Source organism: Armigeres subalbatus, chromosome 3 (assembly GCF_024139115.2).
Source record: "Armigeres subalbatus isolate Guangzhou_Male chromosome 3, GZ_Asu_2, whole genome shotgun sequence".
Classification (NCBI taxonomy): Eukaryota; Metazoa; Arthropoda; class Insecta; order Diptera; family Culicidae; genus Armigeres; species Armigeres subalbatus.
The window spans coordinates 49,412,309-49,429,564 of NC_085141.1; the positions used below are offsets into that span (position 1 = coordinate 49,412,309).

Below are 17,256 nucleotides of genomic sequence, written 5' to 3' on the forward strand. Positions count from 1 at the left end.
TATAAAATGCAGTGACGAGAAGGTAGCTGCTATTTATTCACTATTACAATGTGTATTCGAACATATGCTTTAGGTATAATTGCTCTATTAATGGGAAAAAAGCGTACCAGAGTATCTGCCGCTATGAAGTTATTTATACTAAAATGTTCATACCATTATTTTATTCATTATTGCAGTCTGTGCATAATTTGTTCAAGATTTCGGATTTGAAGAATATAAACATAATGTAATTCGTTAAAAAAACCGACAAAGACGTATTTTATCCCATTGATATTGATTATGTTGAATCTCCTGTTTAGATTATGTAGTGAAAAATTATTTGCCTCTCTTGTATATTTGGTTTGTGCAGTTTTGACTAAATCGCAATTTATCCCAAAGGGTTCCCTCTTCTTGGGAGAAAAATAGCAAAAAAAAAATGCAAATAGCAAAAAATAATAATGTTCAAGTCTTGTACGATTTGATTCTTTGTTTTAAAATAAAAGGCCCCAAATCTCAATAAATTATTGGTTTTTTACAAAGTGTTTCCATATTTTCTTGTTCTGTTCTATTTCAATGACATAATTGATAATTCAAACTTACTGTACACAATCACTGTTACCCAAAAAGCCATATAGAATCAGCATAATAGTTTATCGGAAAACACGGATTGGCATAAATTCTTTCACGGCAATCCACATTGCCGTCGTCATTCATCACAAGCTCCTAATCACATTAATTTATTGATGGAATAATAGTCATTTTAGTCATTAAACAATTAACAGAAGAAACGTCTGATTTCCCCCATAACTAATAAAGCAAGAAAAAATAACACTAATAACAAAATTCAATAGATAAAATATGTCTGTTTCTGTCTGCCGGCTGATAAAAATGCGAATTGAAAACAAAACAGATGATAGGGATTGAGTTCTCACTAATACCATCATACTGACTCGATCCCGATTTGTTTTTTGTTCGGTTATTCAGAGTCGGGGTCGGACCTGGCACAGGTTTAAAACCGAAAACGACTACTCAGCCAGTGCGCATTTCCAGTTATGTTAATTTCAACAACATTTTGTAATCAGGTACGTCAGCAATTGACTATTGAATGTGCTGTTTGATGATCGGCAACCGTATAATATTTCAATTTTAACTGAAGTCGATTTTTATACGGTTTATTCGTACTGTGTGAATCCAAAAACAGAGCTTAAAATATTCATCTTCATGAAGCAACTTCAGTCTGAATTTTGACAAACATCGCATGATTATTCAAAACATAGAATGACATAGTCAGATGACTACTTCTCAAACTCATTCATTCGACTGTCACTGAATGTACATACTATGTGCAGAATAAAACATGATTAGCATTGTTTATATTGATGTTTACCGTTGAAAGTGCCTCGTGGATGAAAATCGGATTCAGTTCTATGTGATAAATTACTTTACTCATTTAAAACGTGTTCAGATTTCAGATAATTTATCAATTTGTAGAATGTGCATAAATATTCAATGACTAACATTCAACCGAATATTGACAGTCCAGAGCCGACTATGAATGTGTCTGGAAGTGAGCTGACAAGTGAAGAGAGGTGGACGTCACCAAAAATTTTCGATTATTTTACACTCTGTCCAAAAATCCGCGTTAAGTTATATTTTTTCAGCCTTCGACTTTTTCATGCACGCCGGTACACGCCGCCGCCGATAAAAGCCAACGGCGCGCCGCCACCGGGGCTAAAGTGACCACCACGCTGCCGCCGATTACATGACCGGCGCACAGGTCTAAAACTCGATCCTAACTTCCCCGAAACAGCTATTACTGTAGTAGTAACGTACCGAATCGGGGAATTCATGCAATGTAAAGCAGAGTTTAAACCCTCTCTTGCGTTATGTAATATGCACTAAAAACAAACCTCCTAAGAAATTGATGCGTGAAAAAATAAAAGTTATCAGTTGACACTAAATCAACCGGTGGATACCTGTTCTGAACACTCATTTTTTTTTTCAAGCAAGCCCCCTACACTATATTATAATGAGTGCTGACAACTCAAGATACTTAAGATCATGAGCAGAATGAAGGTAAGGATAACATCTAGGGATCAACCACCACCAAATGTTAAAATAATTTTACCTCTTTTTTGAAATGGAAACATTTTCAGTATTATTGAAGTTTTCTATAATATTGTGATGTGGCATGAGGTAAAAAATACCCATGAAAACCAATTATAATCTTCTCTTCTATATACATAAAAATGAATTTCTGTCTGTCTGACCCTTATAGACTCGGAAACTACTGAACCGATCGGCGTGAAAATTTACATGCATAGGTTTTTGGGGTCGGGGAAGGTTCTTAAGATGGTTTGAGACCCCTCCCCCTTTTGGAAAGGGGGGCTCCCATACAAATGGAACATACATTTCTGTTTAACTCGAGAACTAATCAGAGAATAAATCAATTTTAGGCGAAACAAAGTTCGTCGGGTCTGCTAGTTATTGAAATAAAAAGGTAATGATATTCTATAGCTGGCAAACTCGTAGAGGCGAAAAAAGAGTCTGCCTGCAGCTCTTAGTGAACAACGCACCGTCAGTCTTCTGATATTTTCTTTTTGGTATGGACACATACGTGGGGGCGCATGGTGTGTCATAGGTTGGGGTCGGAAAAGCATTTTGCCTCGCAAATCGTTATATGTTTCATTTTGATTAGAACCTAAGGGGCAAGCCAGAGTAAACGTGACGTGCGATGCAACGCGACAGTGCAGTTTGACAGCCTGTTGATAATAATTGTTATTCTTTTACGTGAGTCACGTCGCATTGCTTGTTGCGTTTACTCTGGCTTGCCCCTAAAGGTCAATTTACTTTACTAGTAAGATCGTCTGCAATTTTTTGTGTTCGACTTGCTTTTGATTGCTCTAACATATTATCTGGCAAATAATAAATGTAGTTCCTATGCAAAGGTCAAAGCTTGTTCATGTGGCCGGGGCTCTGTTAAATCTGCCCAATTTTTCGTTTTATAAATTTAATTTATTACAAATCGTATCGGATATCCTTTTACCCCAGAACAGATGATATCTTACAACAAACGTACGTGAGAAGATTTCCTTTTTCCTCAAAATATCACAAGTCAGTCAAAAAGCCGCTTGATGCAGTTTGGTAGAACCCCGACCATGTACAATATAAATAAAGACATTGCTGCCTTTTCAAAAACCTAATCTCTCAGTAGTTAATTAGAATAAGGCACATAAAAAACTCATATAATGCAATGTTCCAGCGGTTTTTATGACAGATAGCTTCCTTTAAAACCATGCCGGCAAGTGATAAAAAAAAGTTGTTAGAACAAAAACCATCCATCAGAAGACTTCGAACCAATAAACTTTTCCTTTAATGACAGTTTTATGACGAGAACGAAGTGGAAAGTGATAATAAAACAGTGAAACATCTGACTCGTTTCACTCTACCCAACCGGTAGCCAGTCATCGTCATCGTCGCCGTGATGACGTCGAACAAAGATGAGCAAAACGAAATGGCACACATCTGCCGTAAATTACGCGCGCTTCACCGTCCAATAGAAATTGAATTTTCGTTTCAACTTTGTCGTCCTTGACTTTCGCTCGCAGCGATTTTGTTGCTGCCATTGCCAGAAACAGGGAGGATGTTATCCTCTCGATGGTACACTGATCCTACTGTAGCTTCGTCTGCCTTTCAGCTAAGTAGGTATAGATATTCGATTAACACTTTCTGGGCTTCTATTGGCAATCAAAAGCGAGGTTGGCTTTCAGAAAAAAATCAAACGGAAATCAATATTTTCAATCTATTGTCACTTCAGTTGCGTTGTTTTAATTTTTAATAATTTTGCCATATGTGAATGTTGCTGAATCTTATTTTTTTATTTCTATAGCAAAAATAGAAATCTTGTAAAAGAAGCTATTAACTATTCTGCAAATCGTTACAGTCTTTATTGGCAACTGATATTCTATCAACATTACATACAGAAAAGCGTTGATTTTTTGCTTTTCTTGTACGATTGGGTTTTTTGGAAACTTTTTTCATATCTATAAAATTATTATCTCCACGGAATGAATGTTAAAATAATTGAACATCATAAAAAGCTTTCATCTGATTCTCGAACGAACCCGGCTTCGCTGATCGTTCCAGATTCAGAGAACGCAACAGATTCCCCCATAATAATAGGTGCGTTTTCTTTTGCTTCCTTTTTTTCCTCCATCCACAGCCTGCTGTCGTGGGGATTTCCGCTGCTAATGCTGGGAGTGGCCGCCGCCTTCAAGTACAAGGAACGGGACGTGAAAATCACCGGAGCACAAGTCATCGCACAGATCGTGCACGACCTGAACGGCGATAGTCATTGTTGGTAAGTTCGGCGGTGTTGGTTAGTGTTTGTGGTCGATATGCGTTCGGTGGGTGGTTGCGTGACTAGACTGTGCCCGCAAGCGTCGGTTTGCAGGAAAACGTGCTTCTCGGATATTAGCTGGGCGGTCATGTCCCGGAAACGCCGCCGGTTCGTTCGGAATCGGACGGTAATTGGTTGCTTATTAGGCATTCGTGCGGAATTGGCGGTTGTGGGTCATTTGGGAATTATGTCCCCGTTTTGAAAAGGGATGGGTATCTAGAGTTTTATGCAGATGCACATCAGTTAAGAATTCACGAAAAGTTTTAAGAATAGTTAAGAGTTTAAATTTTTGAAAAAGTTATGACGTCACATTTAAAACACCTCTCACTGATATAAGAGGGAATCATCACAACGAAGTAGAGCGACTACGTTTCAATATCATTACGAGATTGATTGGCAAGAAAATCAGCGAAAACGAGCTATGTTCGTCGCTTCGAAATCCAGGAACTTTTTTTCAAATGGGCGTAATTGATTCTGACCATGATATTTGGAATTGCGATTGTGCTCTCAATTCAAACTATTTTGTTCAACTAATCTATCAAACAGAAAGAATATATTGCTATTTATCTAGTTACGCCAGTTGAATGAAATATGCTGAAAAGAGATAGTACGAGTCGTTTCAAATTTCAAATGAAATGTGAATGTACAACCATCTATTCCATAATACTTATATTTATATTGCAGATATCGAACGTCTGCTGTTTAATACATTATTCTTAGAAATTCAAAGAAATTCCTTAAAACTTTCGATTTTCGTACAGCCGAGTTGCCGAATAATATGCAATTAATTGAAACCAAGTGTAGGCCATACGTAGAACAGTCACACTCATCAAATGCTTTAGCCAAGCAAGTCTTTGGCACAGCAGAGTGTGATTGATTCACACTCTATACAAATCCGCCCAGCCCGTTGTTGGGGGCATAGAGTGTGATGTTCTCGATAATAAACAATGTGGGCTCGCTTGACTGTGGATATGCACATGTGAAGATTGGACAAATCAATCATCGAAAGATATTCAATTCGCAAAAACGAGCTAACCGCGGTGCAAGTTGGTACTCGGATTCTGACGGCTTTTCCTTTTTCCTGGACCCTTTAGTGGTATTGTTGTGTAGGGGTTATCACGCCTATCTAGAGAGTAGGAGGTTGAGAGTTCGAGTCCCTCCAAGACACGTGGATTCTTTTTCGCAAATTTCGTATCAATTTGTCCATTTCGAAACATGTGCTGTGCATATGCACAGCCAAGATAATTAACAAAAAAAAAAACGATATTTCTTGTTTTGTATAAAACACGGTGAGCACGCACCGTTTACACTATGAAATAATAGATATATATTGTTAGCAGGAATCACATTCCCGGTAAAAACCTAAAATCAAACATAGCAGTATTGTTTTGCTCGGTATTTGCTGTAATCTTTTGTGTCATCACACGGTCGTAAGCAGTAAGTTTATTTTCCATATTATATTCTCCATTATTCACTATCTATCTATCTTCAGTAATCAATCTCGCACTGCACAAAATATTTAGGGATATATGATCTACCATTATTTTTTTTCATTTATGGGTGGCTGTGTGTAGAATGTAGAATCAGAATAGAATAGAATAGAATAGAGAATAGAATAGAATAGAATAGAATCAACACGAATTAGAAGCTTATTTAAAATTGACCCGCCAAGCTGCGGAGGACGACGGAGGTCCTTCGTTGCTTAGTAGGAAAAGCACCTGTCTGGTTTCGTAGGATCAATCCCCACCCAATACATTTTCCGAAATATATCTATCACTTGTTGTGCATATGCATAATCGAGTTTCAGACATAGTAATTAATTTCCACTCCGGGTGGTCTACTACCTGGAACATAGGCAATTATCTTTGAATGTACTGATGTTGCAGTTATTTAACGACTAGTGTATTGTCCATAAGAAATTTTTGGGAAACGAACTGGTAATTTGGCAGAAAAAGTCGTTTTCCCTAACAGGTCGTTTGGCCGAAATGGTCATTTGACCGAACAAAACAAATCAAACCGAAATGCCGTTGCGCCGAAATGGTCGTTTGACAGAATGGCCATTTGGCCGAAAATGTTGTTTGGCCCAACGGGTCACATGACCAAATGTCAATTATTGAACGGATAATATGGTCAAAAATGTCCACCCGTTTGGCCAAATAACCTGGCCTTATTTTCAAAAGATCATTGAACGACATTTCGTAACCTTTCTAGTTTGTAAGCCGATTTAAGCCAAATGTCATGTAGCCAAATCCATTGAGCCGAGTTGAACGTATATCCGAAACTGCTATCAGGCCGAAAATGGTTTGTTCGCAAATGTTGTTTGGCCGAAAGTGACATATATCCAAAAGGGACATTCGACCCGAACTGGTAGTTTGACCGAAAAAATTGTTAGACCGAATAGTTCATTTGACCGAAAATGCCGTTTGGTAGGAATGGTTATTTGGCAGAAAGAGCCATTTGGCTCGAAAATGTCCTTTTCGCAAAACAACCCTTTCGGCCAAACGGCATTTTCTGCCAAATGACCTATTCGGCTAAACGAGTAAAATGATCATTTCTGCTGAACGACAATGCCTTTTGGTCAACGTTAAAGCATTCCATCATCCAGTTACAAGATCCTGCAATTATAAATGATTTTTGAAGATTACTCAAAAGAAACTCAACAGAAACATTCCGCGGATATTCCGAATATTTTCCTGTAGAAATTTGGAACAACTTCTCGTGAATATACTGAAGAGATTCTCGTGTAAAATTCGAAGAATTTTTCGCTGAGATACCAAACAATTTCCGTTGGGAAATCCAAAGAGCCCCACTTGGTAATTCCAACGAATTCTCCAAACTTTAAAGCAGCTCCCATGGAATAATTTCCAAATGAATATTCTGAAAAAGCTTAAAGTATTTTCTGAGGAAGATGATAAGATTTTCCGGTGAAATTCAAAAGATTCTTCCGTTAATATCTTGGAAATATTCAAAATACCAAACGACCATTTTGGCCGAAGAGGATATTCTGCCAAATTAACTGTTCGATTAAATGACATTTCCGGCCAATTTTTCGATCAAACAATGTATTCGGCCAAACAACTTTCAGCTTTGTGTTCTTCAGCCAAATGGCTTTCTGCTGAACGACCCTTTTTCGTTCAAAAATTCAATTTCAACGAGAAATTCTTTGGATTTCAATGGGAAATCCTTCGCCATTTCCACCCGAGTTTTCTTGATTTTTACGGAGAATGTTTAGAAATTTCAATAAGAAATTGTATGGAATTTTCAAAAAAAAAAAAACATTACTATCTTCACGAAAAATTCTCTGGAGATTCAACGTGATGTTGTAGGGATCAATCAGGAAGTTCTACGGGAATTCCACTGAATATTCGGAATATCCACTGAAAATTCTGCGGAGTGGAAAATTATACATAAACGGCGTAGGTTTATGTGCTAATTAGTGAAATATTGGATAGTTAAAAAAACATAAGGCAAGGTAGTTTGTATTACCACAAAGGTGATTTGGAAAATCACAAAGCGCGTCGAAATGACCGCTGGAAAACGAAATTCCAGCGTCTGGAAGACCGCTGGAAAACGGATTGTCGTTTAGTAAATCACAACTGGAGCCGGAGAAATTAATACATAATTCTGTTATTGACACCATACTCTGTTATGAACTAGCCCTACATATGTAAGATATAAGATATAAGAGTGAAATATAAGAGGTAATATACCAAAGGAATAATACCAAAAATTAATATGCACAATACTTGAGCCATAACATTCTCTGTTATTAAATTCTATTTCAATACCAAATGCATAACCGGTTATTATTCGTTTGGAATTGAAATACCTAAGCATGTTATGCCTCAAGTTATCTGCATTTAAGTTTTTGGTATTTTACCTCTTATACAAGGCTAGTTCATACCAATTTCTGTTATCGAGATCGTCGCATCTGCTCGGGAAAGCGCGTCGAGATGACCTCTGAAAACGAATTGTGGTTTGGAAAAACACGAAGTGCGTCGGGACGACAGCTGGGAAACGGTTTTCTTTTTGGAAAATCACAATGCGCGTCGGGACGACCGCTGGAAAACGGATTGTGGTTTGGAAAATCACAAAGCGCGTCGGGACGTTTTCTGGAAAATGGATTGTGGTTTGCAAAAACGCAAACCGAGTCAGAAAGAACGCGTCTAGAAGACCGCTGAAAAGCGGATTGTGGTTTGCAAAAACACAAAGCGCTTCGGGACGACCGCTGAAAAACGGATTGAGGTTTGGAAAATGGCAAAGCGCGTCTGGAAGACCGCTGGAAAACGGATTATGGCTTAGTAAATCACAAAGCGCGTCGAGACGACCGTTGGAAAACGGATTGTGGTTTGCAAAAACACAAAGCGCGTTGTTGTTTGGAAAATCAAAAAGCGCGTCGGGACGTCCGCTGGAAAACGGATTGTGGTTTGCAAAAACACAAAGCGCGTCTCAAAGAACGCGGGTAAACGGATTGTGGTTTGGAAAATAACAAAACGCGTCTGGAAGACCGCCGGGAAAATTGATTGTGGTTTGGAAAATCATAAAGCGCGTTTGGAAGACTGCTGGAAAATGATTTGGGGTGTGGAAATTCACAAAGCGCGTTTTGAAGACCGCTGAAATTTGATTGTGGCTTGGAATACAAGAGGCGTCTGGGAGACTCCCAAGGTAAGTGCTGATTTTGGTTAAAATAAATTTTGTTTGATATTTATACACTTGGCGGCTTTAGTGTACATGAGACTACCAGTTAAGCAAGTTTTAAAGAAATCTGAGAGATATGGAAAACTATCGTATGCTACAAAGTTGTTTGGAAGGTAAAATATATTATCTTGAAGTTTATTTTGAAACTCACTGACTTAGTAGTCATAGCGGAATTACCCGTTGGATAGGATTTAAGTATGATTTCCCATTCAAATATAATATCTCTGCGAAAATTTAGATAAATATGGCCCAGAGGTGAACCAGCCAAGGGCTGAGAGCCTCTTTAATAAAGAAGAAAAAAATAGATAAATACCATTTTCTTGACCGTTGTTTGAAAGTTCAACATCGATAGGTTAAAGGTCAGCTTGATGGTGTTACTATACACGAGGATGGTAGTCTAATTCATAGAATAAGATATTTCGATCATTGCTGCAATCTATATGTGGTCGAGCCCATAGTGCGACGCCTGTGGATGCTTCAGTGTGAGTACCGAGACCTCGACAACTGATCACTACTGGCGAACATTAAATTGGTGTACAGCGACATAAAAAACAACGTCGATGACATGTGAGATCACAAAAAGTTTATTTGAAAAAGTTCTTCACAATTGTTAGTAGATTTGGAGGAGTTTAACTACCGTCGTCGGGGGTGACAATGGGTCGAATGGGGGTGAGAATGGGTCACTATTTCAACTACTTAGAATGCTTGTAGAATAGATTGAATGCATAGGGCAAGAAGACCAAAATATAAAAGACCTTTTTGAACGATTTCGCTCTACTACCTCCAAACCACATAACATATAGGCATCTTTGCCGTGAAATGTGGTCTTTCCATGATTTTGAAACGCTAGCGAACCTAGTGCTAGAAGTCAAGCTTTACTGAACAACGCGCATAAGACAGAGCAACATCGCATGCTTTGCTGCCTCTTTCTATCGCCTTGGATATACGAGAGTGCCGTTCGTCGATTGTTGATACACAAAGAGCATACTTTGAAATTTGCAGTTTGTTCTATGATACCTATCTGTTTTGTGTCCAAACTGCCGATGAGAGCGATGGCCCATTCTCACCCCCAGACCCATTGTCACCCCCGATGGCGGTAATAGAAGCTCGTTCGCGAGGATAAATTTGAAGTCACCAGGTTTCGGTGAGCTGTATCTGAGTTTCTATACTCATCACTTACACTAGCTTCTTCTGTAAGTAGAAAATTACTCAAAAAACCATTTGTTCGTAGATAGAAAGTCTTGTTGTCGCAGTGAACCAAATAATGTCCGTTGAGAATAAAGGTACTAGGGAATCAGTCCAAGGTGCAAGGAGCAAATTATATGTAAGTTGTAGCATAAGTTGGTCAATGAAATTATTCGATTTGCAAATGCAACATAGTCAATGTTTATCTTCGTCTCGCGCATACAACTTAGAAGAAAATCAATGCGTCCTACCACAAAACAGATAGGTATCATAGAACAAACTGCAAATTTCAAAGTATGCTCTTTGTGTATCAACAATCGACGAACGGCACTCTCGTATATCCAATGCGATAGAAAGAGGCAGCAAAGCATGCGATGCTGCTCTGTCTTATGCGCGTTGTTCAGTAAAGCTTGACTTCCACCACTAGGTTCGCTAGCGTTTCAAAATCATGGAAAGACCACATTTCACGGCAAAGATGCCTATATGTTATGTGGTCCTACGCTAGAATTTTTTTGGATTTTTTTTGAGAGAAGAAGGGGATGTGGGGTTCGAGTAAGTTACTTTCAGCGTGTGATTATACATTACCTCCTCAGCGTGTCAATTGGTGATCAGCAAGCCATGACTCGCCTTCTTCTTGTCAGACCTCCGTGGCGTGCACACGCACCGACGGAGAGCTGCTGTCATCGCATTTCGTTCCGGCCATTGAGGGCTTACACAAGAACGACTTTGACGAAGGAGGTCTTCCTCTGGCCTCTGTTTCGCAGGCACTAGCGGATCGGCAACTGGCGCCAGTTTGTTGACTATAAACATGGGCGCCGGAACAAAAGCTGCCGATCTGAAGGAACCAGAGGCAGCGGAGCTCGTGAAATTCACATCATCGACGATGGGAGAGACCCAATGACTTGGAGGGACCCCATCCAGTTAGTTGGTCGCCAGCTTATCCAATATAGTCAAATTTTGACTTTAACCCTTACGCAATAAGTATCGATATGGACTACAGGCACTTAACCAGCGAAAAGGTTACGGGTTGGCTTTACGACACGTAGTCAGCCTAAGTCCGACTACCAATTGAGGAAAAATTTACCGTATCAAAGGCACTCTTTCAAAAGGAGACCTCGAGAGATAATAGCATTGAACATTGTGAAGTTCAAATACCCCAACTGCACATTTTTATTGAATCGGCAATCCGCCCCACCGATAGATAGACACTAGATCACGACCGTTCAAGTTTGATCTGCCCTCCGGTCGAATTACATGAAACACACTCAAAGTGAATGAAATAAGTGCAGTGAACGTTTTTGCAAGAAGTGACAGTGCAGTGAACCAACCACAGTCAACTGGCGTAGTGCGAAGAAGCAACGCAGAATAGAAGACGGAGAGCAGCACAAACAACAATTCCAGTTGACAACGTTGTTTTGAGAAGGCTGAAGCCAAGATCTACCCAACCACACCAGATTACCTCGTTTTCGTTCAGACACTGACGATAATTGTTGTTCAATCCAAGCGCGTGACAACGAGGACAAAGAACAATTTAATTCAAATCGGCGAAGCTGTTCGCCATCATCTCCGTTCCGTTCGAGAGATCATTCAGTCTGAAACCACCCGGAAAGTGAAGCGCAAGGACTGGAAGCAAGATAGGAGATATGCAGGACAGGGAGCAGCGGTTACAGCAGCAAGTGTACGTTCTCTCGAAGAAATGGTTGAAGTATGCACCGGATGCGCCTTATTTTGATTGTGCACTGGAGCCGAACTTTGCTTCGCCGGTAACCTCGTTCACGTTCCACTACCAGTTCGCGCGGTAGAAGTAGACGAAAACTGTGCAGAAACAGAGGAAAAGAAAGCACGTGAAACGTGGCAGCATAGCATTGACTTAAGGAAGATCCAGAAAGTACGTCACGCAAAAATCGGCGATTTTCAAACCCCCCCCCCCCTTCGTCACACTTTATGTATTAAACCTCTAAAGTGTTTGTTTGAATCGCCACGCTGCTCGAAAACCTCCCTCCCCCCTTAGAGTGTGACGTACTTTGTGGACAACCCAGAATACAGTGACAGAGGCAGCAGTTCATGCAGTATCAACAACGCCAGCCACATCCGCTGCTGGATCACACTAAAAACCATGTTGCCATACGTGTTGCAAGAGGTGAACAAGGAGATCGACTGGATGATAGCGCTGGATGTCATCGAGGAGGCACAGTTTTCCTCGTGGAACAACTCGTTGGTTAAAGTCAAAAAGAAGATGGGACAGTATCGAGTCTGTCGGTATACCCGGCATCTCAACTTCATTATGATGAACGAAGGATAACCCATTCCGCAAATCGCAAACAATTACCATTCATTTATTTAGTTTACATCTAAACAGATAACACTGAATCAACAATTTGACACCACAATACACGGTTCGCGGCCGCAATCCACAATCACCAACAACTTCCGAAGATAATCATAAGGATGCGTTCTGGCAGTAACTGCTTCATACTGACTCGAGGCAACTGACGAGTCGAGTCAAGTATGATATACTGAAGACGACCTTATTGTTAAGGTCGAAATACATATCTGTCAAGGTACAATCAAGTGGTGGAATTAAATGGGAAGGTATAAACTCGTCTTATGACAAGCAACTGACGGTGTTTACGGTTCCATCCCGCAGACACTTCCAGTTCAAGGTCGTTCCGTTGGGCTGTATATAGCTAGTCAAACGATAGCGCTGCTGATGACGCACCTTTTCGCAGACCTCGAACCTCTAGTGTTTTATTACTTAGACGACATTAGCATCTGCTCTGAAACCTTCGATGAACACATCGCACTGCTGGACTTAGTATTCCGCCAGTTGCGTCAAGCGAATCTGACAATGTCGGCGAAGAAATCCATGTTCTGCAGGAAGAGCATGAAGTACCTCGGTTATGTGATCAATGAGCAAGGATGGCGAGTAGATGACAAGAAGATCCAAGCAGTAGTGCAGTTTTCAACCCTAACTTCAACTAATTACTGATACCGATGTTTCCTATCCTCCTTTGCAGAAGAGGCGTTTCTTAAGCTGAAAGCAGCTCTGGTCTCAGCGCCGGTACTAGCCATGCCAAACTACACCAAACCAGTGACACTGTCATCGGGGCGATTCTGACGCAGGAAACCAACGACGAAGAACATGGGATCAGTACTTTTCGCAAAAGCTGTTAGCGTCGGAGCGGAAATATTCCTTTACGAATCAGAAGTGTTTGGCGGTTATCCGAGCAATAGAAAAGTTTCAAAGATACGTCGAGAGAACTAAATTTGTCGTGTACTGCGACTATGCGGCTATCAGCTACCTGAAGTCGATGACAGCTTGATGTGCCAATGGTTACTGCGGCTAAACGCGTTTGTCTTCGCAATTCTTTACCGAAAACGCTCCGTCAACGTACGACCGGATGCACTCTCGAGAATATTGAACGAAGCCGTATACACGGTGGATCAGGTGCTGGATCCGAGGTACAAGAAGCTGGTGGATGGAGTAAACAGTGAAGGAGGCATGTTTCCAGATTTTCGTATCACTAATGATATCCTGTTCAGGAACGTTGCAAGGATGAAGTCGGAGCAGTGTACCACAAATCGAACCAGTCAGTGGCTGCGCACCTAGAATTCTACGAAACTTGGCACAAACTTCAAGCCCACCACTGTTGGCCGCAGATGCAACTGCAGATTGGAGACGACGTTTGAAGCTGCACAACTTGCAAAGCCTGTAGGGCGTTACGATGCTGGCGCAAATGGAGAAGCCCAAGCCGGTGAAGAGCCCTTGGTCGATTTCGTGGATCCACACAGGCGTTCCAAGGGATGAGAACACAATAGATTGGGTGAGCAATAGGGTGGCTCAAATTAGTATGGGAAAAACCTTGTTCAATTTTTTTGATGGGCCGCCCTCTTATTTGGTTCTATTTGATGCCCTGATGCTGTGGACAAAATTTCAGCCAAATCGGTCAACGTTTGGGCGGTGCTAAACTCGTTGGAAGTTTATATGAAAAAATGTATGCAGTAACATCCAAAAACAGTAAATTGCAGCTGGACGACACAACTTACGATGAAGAACTATGATACTCATTCAGATCTTGGAGCATTTAATACAGAATGTTATGCAGAAAACCGCGAGAAGATTCGAGTTTGCCCGGCTAAGTTATTATCATTTCTCTGCAGTGCGGTTTGAGCAAATTTCGTTTCTTTTACCTTTGAAAAGAAATAAATTCACCCCTACAACACTCCAGTAAAATGCTAATATCTTTGCGTAATAAACTCTAATCTTCTCGCGGTTTTTAGCATAACATTCTGTATTTTATTTTACAAGAACTGAATGAGTATCATGGTTCTTGATCGTAAATTGTGCCGTCCAACTGCAAATTACTGTTTTTGGATGTTTCTGCATACATTTTTCCATATAAGCTTTCAACGAGTTTAGCACTGCCCAAAAGTTGACCGATTTGGCTGAAATTTTGTCCAGAGCATCAGGGCATCAAATAGAACCGAATAAGAGGGCGGCCCATCAAAAAATTTGAAAAAGTGTTTTTTGAGCCACCCTAGTGAGCAAGTATATGATCATCAAGCCAATGTGCACAGCTGATTTACAGATGATGATGGAGTTTCTGGAAGAAGAAGTGTGCCTAAAATTCTCACTTGATACCGTCGGATAATGGGAAACAGTTCGAGTCGATGGTCTTCAAATCCTGACGAGCAAAGCATAAGATCGACCACATGAAGACCGCCAACTATTCGCGACAAGCGAACAACGCCAAACACGTCAATCGCGTCGTGGTCACTTGTATTGGGACGATGCTCGATGACGATCATCGCAAATGAGACGACAAGTTACCTGCTATTACAGCGGCGATCAACGCAGCAAAACATGAAACAACGGGTGTAAGTCGGCACGAGGCCAATTCTGACGTTACCTGCTGCTGCATATGGACCTCTAGGATATCGACGATTTGCCTCTACCTCGACAATCAATCGGTAAAGCAGCCGTCGGAAGAAAACCATCGTCGCACTGGACGGCCAGAGGTGTCTCCAGCAGAATACTCTCGCGGCATGCGTGGGACGCTAGTGAAATGTGGCAGGCGAGCAGTTTCTGTTTCTGCAACCTATATACAACTGAATTTGATTACATTTAAGTTGCAGCAACCAAATCGGCCCGACTTGTGCTGCTAGAGATGTTAGTGTTAGGATGGAAAGAGTAGAGAAGGATAAATAAGAAAGTTAGTAGAACTTTAAATTTGTGAACATAAATTGTTGGTAGCTTTCGCTCTACCGCTACCGGAAAACTTGCAATAAGTCCTAGCCGGGCAGCAAATGAAAACTATATTAGCACCAGTTACATATAATTTGGTGGAAGCAGAGACTAAAGGATAAAAATTATGTTATGTATCTCACAAGGGTGTCACAAGTTGTTCTCCAAACAATTTTAGACGAAGTTATTGAGTTTGTACGAAACTAAACGCCCTAATAAAATTAGTTAGGTATGTATATCGTAATTCAAATGCTTAATATTACACTTCAATATTAATTATATCTTTTGTTACTAATTGCTTTCATCGTAGAAATATCTTCGACTAGTAGTGTCCCAGTCCCGTTCCCTGAAATATGATTACAGCAAAATCATATAATGTACCTCCGTCAAAATTGATTGAATTCCGGCCATCCATCAGAATTCATATGGTTGCTTATAATATTAGCACGGATTTCCATCCCAGCTTGTTTTCCCACGCCATCACGTCCACCCATTGACCCGAAAAAGGATCCGGGGCCGAAATAAACTACCCCAAACCGTAATTAAATTCCCTCTAATTTTCTCTTCTTTTTGCCGTTCACTTTCCATGCAATCGCCTTACCTGGCGGCGGTGGCCCCAACATCAATAACAACAACGGTGTGCTGCCAGGCTAATGGAAGGTTCGGCGTACATCTGGGGCTTTCTGGTGCCGGCGGTGATACTACTTTTCGCCGGGTTCTACCTGGCGTGCCAGGGATGCGGCGCGGTCAAGATTGCCGCGGCACTGCAAATCGACAGCCGGGCCAAGACCAAGCTGGTGAAGAAACGGGGCCTCCAGATCGGGCTGTTCTTTAAGGTGAGTACAGATGCGAACGTTCATGAATATGGTCCCCGGTGCTGTTTGGAGGGTGGTGGCATGAATTTTTCATCTTCATTGGGTGCTTTGTGTACACACACGAATGCTGCAATCATAACAAGTGGAGCTGAGCCCACATGTTGATTGCTGGCACGTGAAGAGATTGTCGTTCCATGTGCGTGCGCTCTTACATATTTGTTTGATTTGATTTTGAAGGTTAATCGTGCTGGTGACTTTGTTAGGATAATGGTTGATATTCACGCAACAATGCTAGGGCAGAGGTTCTCGGACTGTTACCAACTATGGGATATTTTTTTGTAGTCATACATAGGTTTGAGGCAATGATTTTTTCACGCATAATCATTCATTTAGCAAACACTAAATAAACCACACCAACATTGAACTTTTGACAGGAGGTCTGAAGATAGAGACCCATTCTCTGCATGAGTGAGTGTGAACGAAAAAGAGCGGAATGAATGGAATTTACTGACGTTTTCAAACTAAATACAAAATTCGCTTAAAAACACTTAATAACACTTTATTACAGACTCGTGTGCTCTATCGTTTTAAAGAACTATTATGCTGACGTTGAAAATTAATAACCGGCAGCATAAGCCTTCTATCCTTCAAGGGCACTCGTTTTGCATTCTACGGAATTTATAAGATAATGTTTGTCTACAAATTAGGTTACGCCAAAATTTGCAAAGTTGTCCTAATTTTTGTATTATGCCAAAAACTCGTTTCAGAAAATTTTACGTTTTGTTTTCGTTTCCTTTGCAAAGTTTTTTTTTTCAATTTTTTCATCCTAATGGTAAAATCAAATTATTCATTGAAAAACAAATCGCAATGGTTTTCTTGAATTATATCTAGTTCCATTGTTTCTAAGAAGGATCTTCAAGATTCCATTTTATTTA

General features: G+C 40.5%; 1 protein-coding gene across 4 annotated transcripts in view; it reads left to right on the forward strand.

Moving 5' to 3' along the window:
- Positions 1-17,256, forward strand: part of LOC134227499 (latrophilin-like protein LAT-2) — a 349,547-nt gene that overhangs the window by 221,394 nt on the left and 110,897 nt on the right. For all 4 annotated transcript variants that reach the window (XM_062709034.1, XM_062709035.1, XM_062709036.1 and 1 more), the window contains 2 exons: positions 4,202-4,339; positions 16,156-16,342. In XM_062709034.1, the coding sequence (XP_062565018.1) occupies positions 4,202-4,339; positions 16,156-16,342 (325 nt within the window). The remainder of the gene's footprint in view (positions 1-4,201; positions 4,340-16,155; positions 16,343-17,256) is intronic.